We start from the raw sequence: 21,397 nt of genomic DNA on the forward strand, positions 1-21,397 counted from the left end.
GGGGGTTACCAGGGGGGATTAGTATCCAAAACTCTCCGGCCCCCCCCTCTTTGAATACCCACAGAAATAACCGGCGCGGCCTCCCTCGGCCTGGCCGGAAGGGGCTCTCTTTTTGTTTGGCCCTGGTCGCCTGCAACACTCGCCCGACATGAACTTTAGCCCGCTCCCTCGTGACGCCGCCCTCCGCAGGCTCAACGTCCGAGCTTTGTCCCCCGTCACTCTCCTCTCATTTCAGACCCCACACATGCGCATAGCTGTTCGCGCTTCCGACCAATGCAGGCGCCTTGCCTCACCCCTCTCACGGGCGGCCCCCATTCTCTCTGCTCTGCAGGACGCGCGCCGAGAGGCGCTACATGGTCGACTTCAATGAGAGCGAGGGCGAGTCGGCTTTCTTGGTTGTGAGATCAACAAAGGGCGTCTGGTTCGACAACCCCCACGTGTTCCATCGGAGCCTCGCAAAGGTGCCAATCAGCTTTTGTTTCGCGGAGGGGGCCCAGGTTCAGACCGAGCTCGGGCCAACGGCTTCCGTCAAGGTCGGTGGCTACTTCGCTTCCAGTGCGGAGTATGAGGAGTGGTATCAGCGCCGCCGCGCGAGCCTGACGCTGCCGCCTTCGCTCGGAGCTGAGGCGCGCACTTTTACGCCAGGATCGGCATTGTCCCTGCGGTGTCCCCGTCTCCAAACATTTACGTTTCTCCCTCGCGCAGGCGTGCGGCGTCAACAACGACGTCGTCGTGAAGGAGGAGGCCGCCGCCGAGGAGGCCGCCTCCGAGGAGGCCGTCGTCGCCGAGGAGTCCGCCACCGAGGAGGCGACCATCAAGTCCGCCGCCGGCGAGGTGTCCGCCGCCGCGGAGGAGTCCGCCGCCACCAAGTCCGCCGCCGCCGAGTCTGCCACCGAGGAGGCGACCACCGAGGAGGCGACCACCGAGGAGGCGACCACCAAGTCCGCCGCCGCCGAGGTGTCCGTCGTCGTAGAGGCAGTCGCCGAGGAGGCGCCCGTCACCGAGGAGGCCGTCGCCGAGGAGGCTGCCAAGGAGGTCGAGAAGCCGGCCAAGACCGTTTCCAACACGCCCGACCCAGCGGTGAGCGCGCCGCAGCATTCTCTCCTGGCACTCCTCGCTCTCCCACCGGTAACAATCTCCCTCCGGTGTGCCCCTATCGCGCTTGCAGGACACCACCTGCTACCCGGGCCTGCCCACGCCGAAGGCGGCGGAGAAGAGCGGGCCCGCGTCGGCCCGCAGCGGCTCCGGACCGGGCTACGTGGACGGCGTCGAAGCCGAAGTCCGCCGGCTGGGCGAGAGCGTCGTCTACCAGGCTACGCCCGCCGACGGCAAGAAGTCGCCGTCGCCGGGAGTCCCCACCTCCGGCGGCATTGCGCCCGTGGCGCCCAAGCCCCTTGGCGCGGTCGCGGGCGCGGGGCAGGCTGAGGCCGAGGCCGCCAAGGAGCGCGAGCACTGGGAGGGGCGGCTCAAGAAGGCGAAGGCCGCGCTCGATCTCATTGCCGAGCAACGGGAGAAGTGGGCGGACTTGCAGTCGCGGCGCTCGGGGAAGTGCCGGCGCAAGGCCATGCGCTGCCGCAACAACCCCAAGTTTGGCAAGGCAAAGGGCAGGCGCAAGTCTGGCAAGGCAAAGGGCAGGCGCAAGTCTGGCAAGGCAAAGGGCCGCGGCCGCGGCTCGCACCGGCGACCGAAGCCGCGCGGCGGGCCGCAGACGCCGCCTTGCAAGTCGCCGGACCGGCGCCGCGAGCCGCAGACCACGTCCGGCAAGGGGCCATTCGCCTCTGGCACGTGCGGCGCCGGCGCTGGCACATGCGGCGCCGGCGGTCGCGCCGGACTCAAGGCGGCGGCCGACTGCGTACGGGGCGGCTACACGAAGGCCGCGGGCGCCTTCCGGTGGCTGCTCCTCGTCTGCATCCCCGCCTTGGGCCACTGCGCGCCCGCCGTGCCTAGCCCGACGGCGGTGGCCTCGGCCTTCTCGTCTGCCGTCGCCTCGGCAGCCTCCGTCGCTTCGGAGGCGTCCTCTACCTTCTCATCCGGCGTCGCCTCGGCGGCGTCCTCGGCCTTCTCGCCCGCCGTCGCCTCGAAGGCGTCCTGCTCGCCGTTTCTCATGCCCGCCCTCGTGCTCATCCTACTCGCCATCGCCTGCGGCGCCTCCTGCCCGACCGCGGCGAGCGGAAAGGGGGCTCGGCGCGGCGTGGGCCACCTGCCTCGCCGCCGCCACGGCGTGCCTCCCCAGCGCGGCGGCGTGCCTCCCCAGCGCGGCGGCGGCGCCTGCCGGCTGAGCAAGAGTGGCGGCTTGGTGGCCTTCCTGCTGCTGCTCTCCGCCCTCCCCGTGGCTCGGGCTGGGTCGGGCGAGGCTGGGTCTAGCGAGCTCTCGCCTCCTCCGCCGTTGCCGCCGCCCTCTCCGCCGCCCTCGCCGCCGCCGCCGCCGTCGCCTCTATCTCCGCCTCCGCCGCCTTCCTTGCCGCCACCGCTGTCGTGTACATTTGTCCTCACCGCGACGCTGACGGCTAGTAGCATCCTGCAGCTCTCCGAGCTACGGTTCTTCGAGGGGCCCACGCAGCTCGTCGTCGCGACGATCAGTGTCCCCGGTGGCAGCAGCCCTGCCAATGAGGAGATCTCCAACCTCGTCGACGGCCTCTTAAGTACAAAGTGGCTCGACTTCCGGACCTCGGGCAGCCGTACGATCATCTTCACCATCGCCGGCGCACCCTTCATCACCGGCTACCAGCTGTACACCGCCAACGACGCCAACGGACGAGATCCGACGTCGTGGGCGCTCACCTGTGATGATGGGACGGCGGACAGTGTCTCCTCCTACTCGCCGCCGACCGCCAGGTTCACCTCATACGGGCTTGCGGCTTTCCGCAGCTTGCCACCGCCCCCGTTCCCGCCACCGCCTCCGCCATCTTCTTGCGCCATGGCGCTGGACCTCTCCACTCAAACCTCTCCGCTGTCATCGAGCACCGTCGGCGCTCCCAACACGCATGCCGCATCCTGCGGCGGCTCCGGCAATGAGAAGATCTTCTACGTCGAGGTGCCGGCAGGAGGCGAGCTCACGATCAGAATGACGAACAACTCGTACGACTCGAGACACGAGACGCGTTGGGGCGGGAGCTGCCCAGGCGACAATTCCGTCGCATGTACCGACGACCCAGACACCTTGCAGCACTCGTGGATCAACACTCAGGATTCGACTCAGAGGGCGTACTTCATCGTGGACGCGTACTCGTCCGGCAGCGGCGACTTTGTACTCGCGTGGAATGTCACGCCTTTGCCGCTTCCGCCGCCTCTGTCCCCGCCCCTGCCCCCGCCGCCTCTGTCCCCGCCTTTGTCCCCGCCTTTGTCTCCGCCGCCGCCGCCGCCGCCGCCGCCGCCGCTGTTGCCACCCTTCCTTTCGCCGCCACCCTCTCCGCCGCCGCCCTCTCCGCCGTCGCCGTCACCACCGCCGCCACCGTCACCACCGCCGCCGCCGTTCCCGCCTCCGTCCCCGCCTCTGTCACCGCCCTTGTCCCCGCCGCCGCCGCCGTCGCCGCCGCCGCCGTCATCGCCGCCGTTTCTGCCGCCGCCGCCCTCTCCGCCGCCGCCCTCTCCGTCTCCGCCGCTTTCGTCGCCTCCGCCCTCACCGGCGCACCCGCCCAAACCTCCGCCGCCGCCACCGTCATCGCCGCCTCCGCCCTCTACGCCGCCGTCCTTGCCGCCTCCGCCCTACGCGCCCCCGCCGTCCCCGCCGCCACCGCCGCTGCCGCCTCTGTCGCCGCCCCCGCCTCTGCCACCGTCATCGCCGCCTCCGCCCTCTACGCCGCCGTCCGTCCCGCCTCCGCCCACCGCGCCGCCGCCGACCCCGCCGCCTCCGCCGCTGCCGCCTCTGTCACCGACCCCGCCTCTGCCGCCGCTCTTCCCCGGCTTTGTCGCCGCGGAGAGCGAGGCTAAGCTCGGCTCCCTGATCACGGAGGCTGCTATTTTGCAAGCCGACGTCTCAATCTACCTGCCTCCCAGTGCGGACTTCAAGCTGGGTAACTATATCTACTGCAGTTCCAACATCAAGGTGACCGTCGCGAGCAGCGGCGAGGGCGCGACGCTCGACGGCCAGGAACAGACCGGGCTCTTCTACCTCCAGGGCGGCTGCAGCCTCACGCTGCGGGGGCTGACCCTCGTCAACGGGAGGGCGGAGTACGGCGGCGTTGTGGACGCGAACGGCGCAGGCGACGTCGAGATCATCGATTCGACAATTAGGGACTGCAGGGCTGACAATGTGCGCCGCTTAGAGCTACCACCGCCCTGCAGCGCCACACGGCAGCGAGGCGAGAGATGGAAAGGGACACGGCTGGCCTCACCCCGCTCTCTCCTCGCAACTGCAGTTCGGCGGCGTTGTCTACGTGTACAACAGCGGTGCGGTCTCGATAAGCGGCTCGGCCGTGACCGGCTGCTCTGCTGAGCGGGTGCGCCGCGTAGAGCTAGTCGCCTCCAGCAGCGCCACACGGCAGCGGGGCGAGAGAGAGGGACACGGCTGCCCCACCCCGCTCTCTCCTCGCAACTGCAGGATGGCGGCGTCGTCTGCACGCAGAACAGCGGTGCGGTCTCGATAATCGGCTCGAACCTGACTGACTGCTCCGCTGGCAATGTGCGCCGCGTAGAGCTAGCCGCCTCCAGCAGCGACGCACGGCAGCGGGGCGAGAGATGGAGAGGGTCGCAGCTGCCTCACCCCGCTCTCTCCTCGCAACCGCAGAACGGCGGCGTCGTCTATGCGAGAGATAACAGCGATTCCCCAGTCATCACGGGTGTCGACTTCATCAACAACAGAGCGGACGGGTCAGGCTCGGTGCTGTACCTGCAAAACCAACCCTCCGAACAAAGAACCTCGATCAGCGACGCCTCCTTCACCGGCAACGACGGTGTCACGATACAGACCATCAACTCGCCGATAGATTGGGACTGCCGCTTGGGCAGCTGGATGCCACGCCAGGGCGCTTTCGAGGGCGATTTCAGCGCCCCCGAGTGCAACCTTTGCTCCGCTGGCTACTACGGGAACACGATCGGCCTCACCGACAGCTCCTGCGAAGGTGCGTGTCACAAAGGCTACTTTTGTCCCGCGGGCACAGCGGAACCGCTCCCGTGTGCACCGGGCTTCTACATGCCCGTGACGGGCGCAGCCAGTGCCGAGTCGTGCCTCCCTTGCTCTCCGGGGACGAGCCAGTCCACAGCCGGCGCGGTACAATCCTGCGACCCGTGTCCTCCCGGCACGTTTGCCGATCAGCTCAACGCCACCGGCTGCACCGACTGCCCCGCGGGAAGCTTCTGCCCCAGTGCAGGCACCGTGCAGCCCCTCGACTGTGCCGCAGGGGAGTACCAGAACCTCACCGGCCAGGCTGCGTGCGTGCAGTGCCCTGCTGGCGAGTTCCAGCCGGAGCGCGGGCAGACGTCGTGCGATTTGTGTGCCGCGGGTGGGTACTGCGAAGTCACTGACGACTGTGGCGGCGGCTTCACGCCCTGCCCTGCGGGGAGCTACAACGATAAGACGGGCAGCAGCTCACCCGACGCCTGTCAGCAGTGCCCCCCTGGTACCTTTAGCCCGACCTCAGGAGCTAACAGCAGCGACACGTGCAAAAGCTGCCGCTCCGGCACCTTTGCTGCCGGCTCGCGCAACGCCGAGTGCGAGCCGTGTAAGGCGGGATCCTACCAGAATGCCACCGGCGCTGCCGGCTGCGTCCGGTGCGGGCTTGGCAGCTTCTGCCCGGTCGGCGCGTCGCTCGAGCTGCCCGCGGCGTGCGAGCCGGGTACATACGCCGACGTCACGGACAGCGACGGCTTGCCCGACTGCTTCGACTGCCCGGCGGGCTCGTCGTGCGGCGGCGGGGCTGCGCCGCCGGCGGAGTGCTCGCCGGGCTCCGTTGCCGCCACGCCTGGCCTCGCCAAGTGCGAGCGGTGTGAGCCTGGCACATCTTCCGGCGCCGGCAGCGAGTCGTGCAGCGAGTGCGCTGCAGGCACTTACGCCGCCAACCCCGGCCAGGGCCAGTGCGTCCCTTGCCCCCACCCCCTCAGTAGTGAGCGCGGCGCCGTCATCTGCTCCGTCTGCCAGAAGGACTTCTACCTGCTCCAGAGCGCCGACCCGTCCGACATCTTTTCCTCCCCGACCGACTACTGCAAGCCATGCCCGCCAAACGCCGAGTGCTCGGACGACACCACTCTCGCGACCATCGGCGTCCGAACCGGCTACTGGCGCGCCAGCCCCTCCTCCGCCGTGCTGACGGAGTGCCGCGACTTCGGGGGCGACAGGGCCGGCGAGGCGCGGTGCTCCGGCAGCGAGCGCGGAGCAAAACCGGCTTCTCGCCTTTTGGGGGAGGCGGGCTCGGACGAGTACTGCGCGCCTGGCTTCAAAGGCCCCGAGTGCCAGCTCTGCGCCGCGGAGAATCACTACCTCGCCGACGGCGACGAGTGCAAAGAGTGCGCAGCGCGCGGCGCCGCTGCGGGTCGCATCGCCGGCCTCGTCCTCGGCCTCTGCGTCGCGTGCGGCCTGGCGGCGTGGGCCTTCAGCATGACGGACTGGCGGGAGAAGCGATACATCGGCCCAATCCTTCGCTTTGCAGACCGCTCCGTCAAGTACTACGTCGGGGGCGGAATGACGGCCAAGGTCAAGATCCTGTTTGGCTTCTACCAGATCAGCACCGTGTTGTCCTCCACCTACTCGGCGCGGCTGCCGGACAAGTACACGGGCTGGACCGACAAGCTGGCCAGCGCGATCTCCATCGACTGGTCGGGCTTCTTCTTGCCGGAGCAGTGCCTCGGCTATGGTATGCGACTCCTCGTCAGCGCTCTCTCCCCCGTCGCCCTCATCGCACTGCTCATGGGAACGGGAATCGCGCTGCGGCTCCGCCGCTGGCGTGCCGCGCCGCCACCGCGCCCAACGGAAGCATCGGGATCGGGACCGGGAGCCGACACCGGACTCGTGGAGGCATCGATGTCGATGTTTGAGGAATCGACGACGTCGGTGATGTCGGCGGTGTCGGCGATCGCTGAAGCGATAAACACAGACGAGTCAACGGTATCTGCATCGCATGCGAGGCCGTGGTACGCAGAGGCGGCCCTCGGCCTCCTCGACCTCATGCCCGCCGGCTTGGTGCTCATCTTCTGCTTCGTGCCCTCCATCAGCGCCTCCATCTTCCGCGCGTGGTCGTGTCAGGCGCCTCCAGCCGATGACTGCCGTTGCTCACGCCACCCCTCAGACCCCACCCTCAGGCAACGTGCTGCTGCTAGGCCTACACCATCTCTCCGCCGAACGAGCCCCTGGAGCAGGTCTCCTACATGCGGCAGGACGCGAGCGTCGAGTGCGGCACCGAGGATCACGAGTCCATCACCGACCTCGCCATCGGCTTCATCGTCGTCTGGCCGGTCGGCTCGATGGTCCTCTTCACGTCGCTCCTCGCCGCCTGCTACAAGCCGCTGCAGGCCAAGTCGCCGAATGCTCTGACGCGGGCCACCGCCTTCCTCCACCGGGAGTACGAGAAGACCTGGTACTGGTGGGAGGCGGTCGAGCTGGCGCGCAAGCTCGTGCTCACGGGTTTCGTGCTGCTGATCCCGGAGAAGAACGCATTCCTTCGCCTCGTGGTGGCGACCCTGATCTGCTCGTGCTACGCCGTCGTGCTTGCCGTCGTGCGGCCGTACAAGCGGGTCGAGGACGACGTGCTAGCCGTCGCCACGAGCCTCGTGCTCCTCCTCCTCTTCCTCGGCACCAACTGGACCACCATCTTCCTCGGCATCGAGGAGCGGTACCAGGGAGCCGACCCCGCCGATGTCCTCGGCTTCGGAAAGCTCAATGTGATCGTGGACACGATGATCGTGCTCGTTGCTGTTGCGCTCGTCTTCTTCTTAATCGGCGCCGTCGTCGCCGCCCGCCGCGTCGCCGAGGTCCCCACGATCCGTCTCGTCTCGACCAAGCAGCCCCCCGAGCTGAGCATCGGGACCGGCATCACGTGGCACCTGTTCCTCTCGCACATCTGGTGCGTCACGCAGCTAGGGAGGATGATCAAGCCAGGCCGCATCCAACTCCACCCCCCTAATCATGCAGGTCGACCGGTCAAGACGCCGTCGGAAACATCAAGAGCGAGCTCCAGCTGCTGGTGCCGGGCCTCAAGATCTTTCTCGACGCGCGCACAGGCTCAGCCGCGCTGCTTTAGCTACACACAGCCCTTCTGACGCACCGCGGAGTGCGCACAGGTGGATGATCTAAAGGATATTGGGTCGCTGGAGGAGTACATCCAGCGCACGCAAATGATCCTCTTCTTCCTCTCGTGTGGCTACTTCCGCTCCAAGGCGCGCTCTCGCCGCCCTGTCCCGCGCTCGGGATCCTCTGGCTCTCATCGCACCCGAGTCTGCTGCGCCCCTCGACACTCCCCACGGCTCACCGCCCGCCTGCTTGCGTGCCACCAGAACTGCCTCCGCGAGATCCGCTCATCGCTCGAGATGGACAAGCCGATCGTCCTCGTCCAAGAGGCGGACCCTGCAAAGGGCGGCGCGACGTTGCAGGCGCTGCGCGGCGAATGCCCCGAGGACCTGCAGCCGGACATCTTTGAAAAGGGCTGGACGCACACCATCTACATGCGAATTGAGGAGTTTCAGCGCGTCTCTCTCAAGACCATCGTCGAGGCGCAGCGGGGCACAGAGCCAGCCGCAGTCCTCTCTCCCCTCCCAAGACCTCAGCCCCGGCACTCTTGAACCGCAGGCGGTGCTCCTCTGCTCGCCCGCCTATCTGAACCAGACCTCCCTCCCGCTCTGCGTGCCGGGCGAGCCCGAGAGCCAGTCGCTCGCCTTTGCCAAGGAGACCATGCTCTGGGCCTCACCGGCCAACGCGGGCGCACAGGTCTTGGCTGAAGAGATTGCCGGCGCCGTTGCCGGTCTCACCGTCTCCACCGCCGAGGCGCCCGAGCCAGCGGCCCACATGCTGCTCTACCTCAACGAGGACAGCTTCAGCGACGAGCGGCTGGCCGAGCAGGTCAAGCAGGCGCGCAAAGACAAGCGCAAGATCGTCATGGCGCACGAGAACGACCCGGACCGCGGTGGCTGCCTCTTCTCGAAGTTTTTCGAAGTCACGCCGCAGGAGCGGGCCGAGGGGTTGGTCATGATGCTCTCAATCTCAGGCGCTTAATCTCCCCTCACCCGCATACCCTCCCTTGCAGGAGCTCATCGCCGACGGACTCTACAAGACCCTGGCACGCTCGTGCTTCCCGGGGCGCCACCACCCGGCGCGCGCTTTGTCTCTCCCACATCTCGCTTCGCGCACCGGCGGGACTCACCAGCCAGGGCGTTTCGTTCCGCAGGTGTCGCTCGCGCTTCTGGCAAAGGACCTCGGCGCGACTCCCGCTCGGTCGGGCAGCGTCGCCAGCATGAGCCGCCTCTCGGCCAGCATCGCCAAGCGTGGCAGCCGGCGCGTTCCCACGATCAGCCGCCGCAGCTCTGCGACGACAACCACCGCGGGCGACGGCTCTGGAGGCGAGGCGACGGTCTCGGTGGACTCGGAGGAGTCCGCGGTCTCGGCGGAGGCGGCGCAGGAGCATGTCTAACGTTGGCGGCAGTCGCCACAGCACACAGGCGTCATCTTGAGCAATTCACATAAGCAGGGGCGCCAGCGACCCGCCGGGGAGGAGGGGTGGGAGGCGCTTGCCGCGTCGGCGATCTCCGCGGGTCTGGGTCCATATCCGCCGCGCGCTCGCAGTGATGGGGACTTTCGCGCAGCGGTGTGCTGCGCGGCGCGCCTTCTCTGGAGCGGAGAGAGGCGTGGTTGGGGGGAAGGAGCTGGGGCGGAGGGAGAAGATGCACAGCTAGGCGCCCACTGGCCGTAGTTGCCCACTGGCCGTAGAGGCGTCTCTCGCGCGCGCGCCGGCCAGCTGGCGGGCGCCCAGCGCTGGGGTCCTAGATTGGGTTTTGGGTAGGGCGGGAGGCAGGAGGGGAGACGACGAAGAGGGTCTCGCGTGCGCACACCGCGCGTCGTTGCATGTACTTGAGCGTAAATAAATAAAAACGGAGACGTCTCTAAACTGCGAGATGGGAAAAAGCTAAAAGGAACAGGTCCCCGCCCTTGCGATCTTTGGAGGGTTCTGTACTTGAGCGTGCCCCGCGGGAGGTCCCACATTTTTCTTCACCTCAGATACATTAGGAACATTACATACTGAACACTCAAAAAATAATGAACTACAAGACCCGCAGAACTTCCCGCAGAGCAGACCGTACAACACTCACACACAAGCAGCCTAGAGTACACGCAACGATTCCAAAGAACAGTCGGTAGCGGCGTCGCGTGAGGGCGCTACCCACAGAGGGCAAGTGCCACGCGACTGCCGATCAGCCTACTCACGCGACCGGCCCGTAGGCACGGTCGAGCAGCGTTTGCGGGCAGTCGACCGGCTTGGACGTTGCGACATGGAGGTTGTGCGGGAAGGCGCCTTGGTTGCATCCAAGCTGTCCGAACACACCGAACAGCACTTTGTGGCAGGCCTGGAGTGCCTTGTGATCGCCGTCGGCGCCGCCCCAGATCGTGTCGCAAAGCGACTCGTCCTCGAGGCCACCGGACACCGCGCACTGCGATGGGGAGCCGTCCTTGGGGCAGATGTCGTAGAACTCACCCCAGCCAGAGTACTCCGTCAACCCGTTGGTGTTCGCGCCAAGCCCACCGCCGGGCACCATCAGGTCCATGTTGTTCTTGCTGCTGTCTCCGCCGTTGGTGTTCATCACGATGGCGGAGTCGATGTTGCGTGCGTCGGTGAACGTGAGCTCGTAGCACTGTCCGCACGGCGGCCACGAAGCCGTAGAGCACTCGGTCCTCAATCCATGGGTACTGGTCGCCGTGCCGCCTTGGCACACGTTGTCGTCGTCATCCTTGGGGGTGTATGGGGTCACACCGTCGGCCTCGCAGGTTCTGACGAGCCTCGTGGCATGTGCCGAGAACGCGCAGCTTGGGCGGCAGCCATCGTAGTAGTGCGTCATGCTAAAGATGGGCTTGCCGAAGGGATCTTGCTTGGGTTCGCATGTGTAAGTGGGGTTGCTCGGGTCGTAGTCGTGCTTCACACGCGCATCGGTCACGCAGCAACACGGCTCGTCCGGATCGTGAGATTGACCGTAGCTTGAGTTGCTCAGGTTCGGAGCGCACGTGTTGGGTGGCGCCGAGGCGATCTTCAAGACGGGAGCAGCGTGGATGGAGGCGAAGGCGAGGGCAAGCATGATTTTGTGTCGCGAGCAGCAGTCGAAAGTCTAGCCGAAAGCAGTGACCAGTTTCATCCTTTCTCGCTTCCTTCACCTCCTTCACTCGTCATTTATTCAATGTCGGCAGCCGATGAAGGACGACAGTCGACATTTTTTTGGCAACTCGCTTCCTCGGACCCGCGGTTGCGTCGGACGCATTGCATTGCCCTTTGGCGCTCTGAAAAAAGAACCCAAATTGAGCTTACGGCAAAATCGGAAAGGCCGGCGTCAGGACTGAGATAAGGACGCGACGGCGGATTCGCCGACGCTCTGCTCGGACATGAGCAAGCGGACGGTCGCGTACACTTCAGCTGCACAAACGTGCTCGCGCGCGCCCGACCATTCGGCTTCCAACTTTCGTCGATTCTGCAGCCGCTTGCACTGTGGCTGTTGCGGATTACATCCAGGCCACCACGCAGCTGTCGTGGCCCCCGCGGCAGCCGGTCCCATCCTGTTCCCCAATGACCCCCTACCCCTGCGGCGGCAGAGCCGCCGGCCTCCCACGCCCTACCCCCCTACCCCACCCAAATGCTATCGTACCCTACCGCCACAGCCCCCTCCAAGCCGAACCCTGCGTGTAGCGTCCATCACGCCCCTGCGATCCAACCGCGCCCAGCCACGGAAGACATCGCGGGCCTCTCCTTTGGCCGACGCCAGGAAAAGAAACCGGCATGTTTGCAGTCGACCCGTGCACGCGCACATGGGCAAAAAGCCCAAAGACCGGCACCGGCGCGAGACCCAGAGGGAGGCGGAGCTGGCGCTCGAGCGGGAGCGCGATTTGAAGCGCGCGGCGAGGCGCCAAAAAGCCGAGGCCAAGCTCGCGGCGGCGGGGCTGGCAGTGGGCGGGCCTTCGGCGTCGACGGCCAGCCCGTCAATGGAGGTGGAGGGGCCGGCAAACCCATCGCTCGAGCCCACTCTGAGGAAGAAGGGCACTTCGAAGCGCAAGGTGGGCAAGAGCGATATCGACCTGGCCGTGCGTAAGGCGCTGCCGCGGCTGAAGGGCAGCGGGATGATAGCCAAGCGGCGGCCTCGCACACCATCCAAGCTCATGAAAAAGCAGATGAAGCGCGTTGCGCAGAGTTCAGGGATGGACATATAGCTGTCGCAGAGACGAGGTATGCAGGAGAGGTTTGAAATGGCGGGCGCGTAACGTCTAACGACAATCTAACGTCTAACGAGATCGAAAACAGCCTGCGCCCGCGCAGGGCGGTGCAGCGGCGCGCGCGAATCGCAAAATCTCAGGCACTCTCGCGAAAAATCGGGGCAGTTTCCGCCCCGCGGCGCGAAAAGAAGGAAGATGCGCCCCACCGCTCACCGACTGGGAGGCAGGGGCACCGCGCCGCGCCGCGCAGGCGCCGCCTCCGAAAAGGGAACATCTCGACGCGCAGTCGCGCTCTCACTCTCTCTCAGACTCAGTCGCCGCCCCCGAGGCCGGCCACGCTGGGTGGAGCCGGTATCTGCGAAGCCCCCGCGCCCACCAGTCCTCCTCGGCGTCGGACTCCGCGAGCCGCTCCGCGCGCGCCACGAGCGCCGCCTCGTTGGCCGCGTCGGCAGACACGTCGACAGGGATGGCGCGGACGGGCAACGGGAGATCTCTCCCACCGCGACCCTGGAGCGGGCGAGGGCGGCCGGCTCAGAGGGCGCCCCGCGCTCCCCCGGGCCTCCCGGGCCGGCAAACCTGGCCGCCGGAAACGAGGACGCGCCAGTCGGTGAAGACGTGCCTACCGAGGGACCAGTCTGGAGCGGTCAACCCCCCCTGTGGAGCGCGCCCCGCTGGTCAATCAAAGGGCGCACTCGAACACGCGGACCGTGTGAGGCGCGAGCTGCGGCGAGGTGATGACGGCCACTTCGCCGAAGCGGATGAGAGCGCGTTGCCGCTTCGCGAGCGCCTTCGAGTAGAGCGCCGCCTCCTGCGAGAAGGAGGTCGTCGGAGGGCGGGAGGGCAGAACCTGCGGCCCGGGAGGGGGCACCCACCCACAAGTTGCCAAACTCAGCACTGGTCTCCTTGAGCAGCGCCTCGATCCTCCTCCCCGGGCCAAAGGCGTCTATCCCGCCTGGAGTGACCCTCGCCACCTCGCTCATCATCGCGGCGGCGATCAGGCCGCCGCTGGCGCCGCCGCCTCCGCCGCAGACGACGAGCGAGCGCGCCACCGCGCCGGAGAGCTCGACCGCGGATGCGATCCCGGCGGCGACGGGCGGGGGGAGCCGTCCTCGGCCCGCGGGTATGGAGGGTTGGCTCGATGCTGCGCGCGGCGGCGGCCTCTCCCCCATGAGCCCGTCCGCGAGCACAACGACCAGCGTGGCCCACGGGTCGCCCGGCTGGTCGCCGGTCGGCAGGTGCGTGCCCCCTCCCGGAACGCCGCCTCCCGGAACGCCTGGCACGAGCCGCGACCTCCCACCCGAGGGCGGCCGGATGGCCTCCATATGCTCGCCTCGGCCGTGCTTCGGGGGCTCCGGCGACTGCTGACGGACGATCGGCAGCGGCGAGGCGTGCAGCTGCATCGCGGCCTGCAGCTCTTCCGACATTCGTTCGGCAGTCCACGCCGTTGGCGCGGAGTCTTTTTTCTTAGTGCCGGTGATAGTACTAGCACGCGCCAGTTCGCACCTGTGTCGAGCCTGTGTGCTGTGAGAGAGAGTTGTCTTGTTTAAAGTCTTTTTTCTTGCTGGCACCTTTCGTCTTTAATCTTCTTTCCGGTTCACTTGCGATGCCCCGCCACGATAGCGATGCCGCTCGGTGCTTCTCTCATTTCCCCCGCCCTACTGCCGCCCTAGGCTGGGCCTAGGGCGGCTGGCGGCTGGCAGGCAGCGCGGCACTCCCTGGCGCCTGGGTGTGGCCCTTGCGGCTCGCCCCCACGTGCTTCCCCCGTGAGCCGTATCTTGGCCCTAACCCCCGCCTGGGACCCGATAGGGTGCCCACAGGGCCCAAAAAAAGAAAGGAAAAAAGAAATGGGCCACCCCCGATCGCAGCACTTCGTGTTGGCCAGTCGAGAAATTGAGAGTGTGACTAGGAGGGTGGGACGCTGGGGATTCTCAAAGGTATACCCTTGGAATGGCCGGATCCAGCCTTAAAAGTACGAGATCGCGCGCGCTTCGCGCGCTGCACCGCCTATTCTCCGCGGCTGAGTGACGACGCGTGCCGTGTGCCAGCAAAGTTGGGCGCGCGCGGCGCGACGGCGCCCGCGAGGGAAGGCGCGGGTGCAGCGGCCGCCGGCGGCCGTACCGCCCGCCAGCCGGCGCAGCAGCGGCCAGCGCAGCGGCCGCCGGCGCAGCAGCCAGATCAGCCGGTGCGCGCCTTGCGAGGCGAGTACTGCCGCCCGGCAGCCTTGAGGCGGCCGGGCGGCAGTACTCGTTCGAACTTTGCGAGCCGTGCGCGCGCCGAGGCGCCCGCGGCGCGCGCCCGCCCGGCTGCCAGTAGGAGGCGGCGCAATATGGCCTATAGTACAGCCCTTGAGGAGGAGGAAGAGGCTTGCTGGCAGTGCTGTATGCCGCCGGGGGGCAGTTTTGGGGTGCTGTCCCCATCCCAGGGGGCTGCAGAAGGCGTCCGCAACCGGGACAACCCGCCCCCCCAGCCGAGGCCGGTCGAAGCCCACTTGGAGGCAGCCATGAGGAGTCCTCTTGGTGCTCCTGGCGCCCGTTGGAATGGCGAGCGCGCGCCGAGGGGGGGGGGGGGGGGGTCTTGCTTGCTCCACACCGAGCGCCATCGGTCCGGACCGGTGCCTCCACCGAGGGGTGGCCTGCACAAGGTCTGAGCCGCGGGCGCTCGGCGCCAAGTGCAGTGTCACGCTCGCACGCGAAGGGGACACAATGGGAAACCCTCGTTTCCTATGTACTCGGTCCCCCAACGGAAGAGGCCTCGCTCCTATTGGAACTGGCCAACATCAGATTTGCCTCGTGCGTCCCTTTTTGAGTCGGCAAGCTATTTTCTTTTGGGTCCTGTGGGCACCCTAGACCCGAGCTAAAACTTGATTTTTTATAGTTTTGAGTTTTCCTAGCATTTACAGTGGGTTGCGGGCATTAAGAAAACGTTCCATCCACCAAGAAACCCTACCAAGCGATATCCGCAAAAACCTAAGAAACCACGGCGCGCCGCAGGCGCGGCCCCGAGAAAAGGCCAGACACGAGTGTGAACGGCTGGTGAACGGGAGGCCCAGCTCAAAATTTCTCTTCGCCTGCGGCGCGCGCACTTGTCACTTTCCAAGTCTGCGGTGTTCTGAGTGGATGGAGTGAATGGAGGCGTGTGTGCGTCTTCCCGTCATCCAGACAGAGAGCCGACTCGGCGGCAGACTCTGGCGCATCGCCCTCGCGGACCGCAGCTTACCTCTTACCTAAAAATCCTTCGGGCCGGCGCTCTCTGGCTTGAGTGCCCCGGCCGGAGCTAAGAAACCACGGCGTGGGGTGGATGAGGGCTGTGGAAAGGCTAGAAACGGCGGCGTGCCGCGCAATCCTGTTTTCTTAATGCCCGCAACCCACTGTACATGCATGTACCAAAAACAAGTCGCTAACAGTTTTGTCCGTTATGTGAAAATCGAATTCGCTGGAGATCACAAACCTCAAAAGCACAATCTCAACCCTCCAGGCACAGACAACCAATTTTCTAAAATCTCTCTCTCTCACATTTATAGACCACTCGCAGAAAGGAAGAGAAAAAACCCACGAGAGATCTGCTGTGACGACCCCCGCGCCGGCGCGGGAGAGAGAGATTGTGGAGGGAAGAGAGAAGAAGGGAGTGGTCTAGAGAACAATCTGCTCTCACAAATGAGAGACACGTAGCAGCCACTGTACGACTCGGCCTCGCCGGCATAGCCAACCCTCCGGCACCGCGGTTCGCGCGAGAGGCCAAAGGTTTCTTATGCGCCGTTCCATCCGGCGACGTCCAGCAGCTCCGCCTGCCACGAGCCTACATCCTCGACGGTGGTGGAAGCGCTCGTCACCGTCACCTCGGACACCTCGCCACTGTCGCGGAATATCTTCATCTTGCGGAGGCGCGGCGCGTACACGTGCATCGTGACGGCCGGCTCCAGCGAGCGGTTCTCGATGCGGTGGATCCCAATCTCATTGTTGGCGTAGGTCTGCTTGCAGCCGAGCTCCGGCCCATCGCCCGGGCCGCCCAGCGGAGACACTCGGATCCGCCGCAGCGGGCCGCACCTGCCGCGAATGTGGCCCGCCGGGTCGGCCGGGGCCCCCTCCAGCCGGGCCCGGGCTCGCTCAAACTTTCGGTCGAGCAGCGGCAGGTCGAACTGCACTTCGTGCACCTCGCCCTCCACGGCGGTGACCCAGCAGGACGACTCGTCGTGGCAGTGGATGGTGCTCTGCGACCCGGGCGGCCAGCACATCATCAGCACCTCCATCGCTGGCGTCGAGTGCACCACATTCCTTGTGTAGCGGCCAGGGTCGTCCTCGTCCACCGAGAGGAAGCCGCCGTACTCTTCCTTCCGCGGGTACCAGCGCCGAAGCTCCGCGGCCACGGCGCGCACGTCGTGCTCGGCGGTCCGGCTCGTGCCCGAGAGGTGCCGCGTCAGCGACTGGAGCAGCGAGCCGAGCGTGTGGGCGTGCGGCACCAGCATACCGCCGCTGCTGAAGCAGGGCTCCCCGCCCTCCGACACTTCAGCGAGCGCCGTCTGGATGGAGGGACGGATCGTGCGCTCGAAGCGCTGCGCCTCGGCGCGCGACAGCAGGGTCACCACAAAGGTGGCCTCGCCGCCCGCCCCAGCCATCACCCGCACATCAGAGACGCCTGCCTCGACGCTGTCAAGCTCGAGCGACAGCTGCTGCACAACCCGCTCAAACGCCGCGCCCATCCCGGCCGCCGCGCGGAAGGAGAGGACGACCATGGTCTCGCCGGTGCCGATAGGAGTCATATCTTGCCACGAGCTCGAGCAATCGCTGTCGAGCACCGGCACCGGCGGTGCCTGTTTCTGGCGGCAGGCAGCTCGTGCGAGCGCCGAGAGGCCGGTCATGTACCGCGGCTGCGAGACAGCCAGCCGCAGCGCCGGCGGCCGCAGCGCCGAGGCAATGCGATGGTAGGACATGGCTCTGGACTGCACACACAAAGCAAGACAAGGAAACAGCCATCGATTTTTGACACGCGCCTCGAGACCTCGAGAGCTCCTTGGCGAGAGCTCCTTGGGCCTAGGGCGGCTGGCGGCTGGCAGGCTGCGCGGCACTCCCTGGCGCCTGCCTGGGTGGCCCTTGCGGCTCGCCCCCACGTGCTTCCCCCGTGAGCCGTATCTTGGCCCTAACCCCCGCCTGGGACCCGAGCTGAGGACCGCACTCCTCCGAGCTCCGTATAGCCGCACACAAAAACAAACTAGATCCAGCCGCATAATACTCATCACTCTCCAAAAGTGAAAAGTGCTCCGCCAATCCAATTAGAACTGAGCTGGGCTGGGCCTGGGGGGGCGAACGGGCGATGCCGGACGTGGGACGGAGCGAGTTGTGGCGCCAGCACTTTGGAGCACTCTTGGAGTGCTCAGTGCAGAGTCGCGAGTCGGCAGCCGCACGCGCCGCACGCCCAGGACCGGGGAGCTAAGAAGCGCACCCAGTTAGCCAGACGATTGGGATCGGGTTACGGGCTACAGAGAGCCCTAGCCCTGCGAGCCCTAGGGGGTGCGCGGTCGCAGGGCCATAACACGCGCGGGTGGGGTCCAGCCCCTGATTTTTCCCCCGGATTGCGGATAGCGGATTTGACACTTTTTGGTTTTGTCCAGTATGTGCATTTAATGTGAAGCACTGCTATCCGTGGCCCCCCGCCCCTCGCTCACCGCCCGACGTCCAGCCGAGGGCCGCCGCGCGCAAGCGGTCGAGCAGCCCCGCCCCCCTCATCGCGAAGAGCGCCGCCTTGTTTTTCAGCGTCGGCTTGGCAAGGCGCAGCACGCCCTGCTGGGCGCACGAGGCGACGAGCTGTCCTGTTGCACGCCGATGCGGTGACGAGACGGCGAGAGGGGCGGTGGAGCGCGGGCGATGCGGGGAGGTCTCGCCTGTGTCTGGGCGGTAGAGGTGGCCAAAGCAGAGGGCCCTGCCGGACCCTATTCAAAAAGCAGCGCCCTGAAGAGGCCCCCTGTTCACGCCCTCCGGCAGAGGGGCCAGCCTGGCCGCCTGCAAAGGGCGCGTGCATGTCGTAGAGGAGCCAGTCATCGGCGTCGAAAGGGCCGTGGAACCACATCGAGTGGTCCAGCGTCGCGAGCGCGCCCAGCTTGGGCGATGGGAAGGAGATCCGATGGGGCCGCAACGCCGTGAGCAGGAGAGGCTGGTCCGAGATGTACGCGGCGCAGGCCGCGTCCAAGCCGGGAGCCTTCGTGATTGGCTCGCGGATTCGAACCCACAGTAGCTGGCGGCTGGGCATGCTCGGCGGGTCCGGGTCGAGCGGGTCGTGAGGAGCGCCCACCGCATACCGCACCTCGATCGGCGATGCGCGGAGCTCCTCAATCAGCGGCAGCAGCGCCGCAGGGGCGCGTGCCATCAGGTCGCCGAGGAGATCGTCCATCCCCAGGCACTCGTCGGGGGCAACCACACCTCGAGGCATGCCGGTGACTCCGTCCGCTCGCTCCACGTGCCTCAGCTGCGACTCCTCGGGCCGCGCGAACTGCGCCTGCATCTTGAAGATGATTTGGCCGTTCTGGATGGCGTCCACGGAGCGCGAGTCGAAGGAGCGCAGATTGGAGGTCTCGCGGCACTGGTAGATTATATCGCTAGTTGGACTGCCGCGCTTCAGAAAGTACGAGTGCAGCGAGATGGGCAGCCAGGAGTCGCGGTGGACGGTCAGCTGGGCGGCGTGCAGAGCCTGACCCATCACCTGCCCGCCGAAAACTGACTTGCCGCCCGGTGGCACCCACAGGAGCTTGCTCGACGCACGGTAGAGCCCGCTGTCCACCTGCGTTCGTCAGGTCGTGCTGGAGGCCGAGTGTACTGCGGTACGTGTGACGAGCGCACACCTCGTCGAGGTCGAGGTGCGAGCGCCTCGTCGGACGCAGCTGGTGCCGGGTGAACCGGGTCCGGACGGCGAGCCACACGACACGGCGGTGGGGACGAAGGCAGGCCTTGCCTCTCATGTACGTACGTCTCTCTCTCTCTTGTTTCGCAGCCACTTCGGCGCCCGCGCCAAATTCAGTTTTCTTTTTAGTAATTTTTTTAGCTCCACTGTATTCCATGACGCCCCGGCTCGGGATGTGCTCGCCTGTCGCGACGGCTGCCCCTCCCTCGCCGCCAACCCGTCTCCTTGCCTCCTCTTCTCACGGACCACAGGGGCTGCACAACAAAAGCACACAAACACCCCAAGTGTTAGATTTGGGAAAAATAAAAAACCTTCTCTCTCCAAAACCGGTGGTGCCAGTCCGCGCCAGTCCGCGCCCTTGTCGTGCCAGCCTGCGCAGTGCCATGGCCGCCCACCGCATCGGCGCACGTCTCGCGGGCCTCTCGCCGGAGCAGCTGTGCGCCTTCATCGACGAACAGGCGCCTCTCTGGAGCGCCGCCGCCTTGCGCGTGGCGGAGGAGCACGCCGCACTCGTGGAGCAGCCCGAGTGGGTGCTCTCCGAGGTCCTCCTCTCGCCGGACCTCGCCCCGCACATCCTCGCCCAGCTGCCGACCAAGGCGCACGCCGTCAAGGGGACGTGCCGCGCGTGGCGCCGCGGCTGGAAGGAGACGCTGAAGAAGCGCGACAGGCCGCGCCTGGTCGTGTTCGGCGGCCACGGCAGCAACGACGAGCCTGTATCCTTCATCAGCTCGCTGGAGCGGTACGACCCCTCTACGAATGAGTGGGAGGGGGAGACTGTGGCGCCGATGCTGACGGCACGCGACTGTTGCGGCATGGCGGTGCTCGATGGCAAGCTCTACGCGGCGGGCGGCAGGGACGAGGGAGACGAATCTTGCAACCTGGTGGAGCGGTACGACTTGGCTACGAAAGGGTGGGAGGTTGTGGCGCCGATGGCGGTGGCTCGGAATCAGCCTGGTGTGGCGGTGCTCGACGGCAAGCTATATGCTGTGGGCGGCATGGAGACTGGCGACGGCGGCGTCCCCAACCGCCTCAGCTCGGTGGAGCGGTACTGTCCCGCGACAAACGCGTGGGAAATGGTGGCGCCGATGGGTTCGGTGCGGCAGAGTCCCGCAATGGCGGTGCTCGACGGCAAGCTGTATGCTGTGGGTGGATACGGCATCGAGGAGGAGGAGGAGGAGGAGGAATGGGGAAACGACGGCCGCCCCCTCAACTCTGTGGAGCGATACGATCCCGAGATGAATGCGTGGGAAGCGGTCGCGCCGATGGGGTCGAGCCGAGACGAATGCGGCGTGGCGGTGCTCGAAGACCAGCTGTATGCTGTGGGCGGGGAAGGTTCGGAGCCCGACTCCGACGACGGCGACGGTGCCCTCAGGTCGGTGATTCGGTATGATCTCGCGACGAACACGTGGGAGACGGTGGCGCCGATGTCGACAGAGAGGAAAGCGCTCGGCGTGACGGTGCTTGACGGCATGCTCTACGCTGTGGGCGGCGAAAACTACGAGGGAGTGGCGGACGACGACTACGAGGGTCCATTCATGAAGAGTGCAGAGCGTTTCAACCCGGCGACGAGCGCTTGGGAGGAGGTGGCGCCGATGGCGGCAGCGCGGGCCTTTGCTAGCGCGCTCTCGATGTAGAGGGTGAATCAGGGCAGCTCTCCGATGAGGAGCTGCTGTGCGCAAGGCGCCCCAGCTACCGCCCGTGCCCATGTTCTTCAATGCACGTCAATTCTTTGCCCTGCTGTGTGAGTGTGAGCAAGAGTTTGACTTGCACTTGTAAAGCCGCGTGCTCCGGAGCACTTGGAGTGCAGTCATTACGGCTCTAACCTCACATCCGGCCGGGGATAAATAAATAAATAAAACCGTCAAACTCTGAGACGAGATGGGATTTAGGGACGTGTGTCCCCGCCACCTGCACGATCTTGGTGTGAGGGATCTTCAATCCGTGTCCCCTCACCCCTCGTCACAACCCGACACGGAAGAGCGGCAAGAGTTGGGGCGCTGCGGCTACGGCTGCGGCTACGAGAGGGGCCGGGGTCGCGGGAGAGCCGCTGCGCCGCGTGGACGCGCCTACACCGCTCTTGCTCCGCTCGCCACCTCTCGCAAAGTCCAAAGTCATACAGTGGGTTGCGGGCATTAAGAAAGCGTCGCATTAAGAAACCACGCCGAGCGATTTCAAGAT

The 21,397-nt window shown here is 66.3% G+C and overlaps 6 protein-coding genes across 6 annotated transcripts; 2 read left to right on the forward strand and 4 right to left on the reverse strand.

Annotated features, from left to right (window-relative positions):
* Positions 1–330: 330 nt before the first annotated feature.
* Positions 331–1,035, forward strand: EMIHUDRAFT_362231 (hypothetical protein; the record flags this gene model as incomplete). Its single annotated transcript, XM_005789509.1, has 3 exons — positions 331–537; positions 706–834; positions 958–1,035. Coding segments are annotated over exons 1-3 (391 nt in total), but the record flags the coding sequence as incomplete, so codon positions are not given.
* A 9,290-nt stretch (positions 1,036–10,325) lies between these two features.
* EMIHUDRAFT_454955 (hypothetical protein) lies at positions 10,326–11,252 on the reverse strand. Its single transcript, XM_005789510.1, has one exon. The coding sequence runs from the start codon at positions 11,206–11,208 to the stop codon at positions 10,342–10,344; it is 867 nt and encodes a 288-aa protein (XP_005789567.1). The 5' UTR covers positions 11,209–11,252; the 3' UTR covers positions 10,326–10,341.
* Positions 11,253–11,929: 677 nt separating this feature from the next.
* Positions 11,930–12,328, forward strand: EMIHUDRAFT_225829 (hypothetical protein; the record flags this gene model as incomplete). Its single annotated transcript, XM_005789511.1, has 1 exon — positions 11,930–12,328. One exon carries the CDS (start codon positions 11,930–11,932, stop codon positions 12,326–12,328), a length of 399 nt encoding a protein of 132 aa, XP_005789568.1.
* A 297-nt stretch (positions 12,329–12,625) lies between these two features.
* Positions 12,626–13,755, reverse strand: EMIHUDRAFT_225830 (hypothetical protein; the record flags this gene model as incomplete). The annotated part of the gene is made up of 4 exons (XM_005789512.1): positions 12,626–12,838; positions 12,908–12,950; positions 13,024–13,139; positions 13,204–13,755. The coding sequence occupies 4 exons, from the start codon at positions 13,753–13,755 to the stop codon at positions 12,626–12,628; spliced, it is 924 nt and encodes a 307-aa protein (XP_005789569.1).
* Positions 13,756–15,765: 2,010 nt separating this feature from the next.
* On the reverse strand, positions 15,766–17,260 carry EMIHUDRAFT_440449 (hypothetical protein; the record flags this gene model as incomplete). Its single annotated transcript, XM_005789513.1, has 1 exon — positions 15,766–17,260. A coding segment is annotated over one exon (1,184 nt), but the record flags the coding sequence as incomplete, so codon positions are not given.
* A 645-nt stretch (positions 17,261–17,905) lies between these two features.
* Positions 17,906–18,641, reverse strand: EMIHUDRAFT_440451 (hypothetical protein). The gene is made up of 4 exons (XM_005789514.1): positions 18,325–18,641; positions 18,207–18,254; positions 17,961–18,134; positions 17,906–17,931 (listed from the first exon to the last, which is right to left on the reverse strand). The coding sequence occupies exons 1-3, from the start codon at positions 18,569–18,571 to the stop codon at positions 17,962–17,964; spliced, it is 468 nt and encodes a 155-aa protein (XP_005789571.1). The 5' UTR covers positions 18,572–18,641; the 3' UTR covers positions 17,906–17,931; position 17,961.
* Between the last annotated feature and the right edge of the window lie 2,756 nt (positions 18,642–21,397).

Source organism: Emiliania huxleyi (genome assembly GCF_000372725.1).
Source record: "Emiliania huxleyi CCMP1516 chromosome Unknown EMIHUscaffold_127, whole genome shotgun sequence".
In the NCBI taxonomy this organism is placed as follows: Eukaryota; Haptophyta; order Isochrysidales; family Noelaerhabdaceae; genus Emiliania; species Emiliania huxleyi.

Coding starts and splice junctions, on each gene's coding strand:
- EMIHUDRAFT_454955 (XM_005789510.1), bottom strand. CDS start 11,208: ATGCTTGCCCTCGCCTTCGCCTCCATCCACGCTGCTCCCGTCTTGAAG.
- EMIHUDRAFT_440451 (XM_005789514.1), bottom strand. CDS start 18,571: ATGCCCAGCCGCCAGCTACTGTGGGTTCGAATCCGCGAGCCAATCACG. Junction 18,255..18,324: donor CATGCACGCGCCCTTTGCAG/GCGGCCAGGCTG, acceptor CTTTTTGAATAG/GGTCCGGCAGGGCCCTCTGC. Junction 18,135..18,206: donor CCTCTACCGCCCAGACACAG/GCGAGACCTCCC, acceptor GGCGTGCAACAG/GACAGCTCGTCGCCTCGTGC.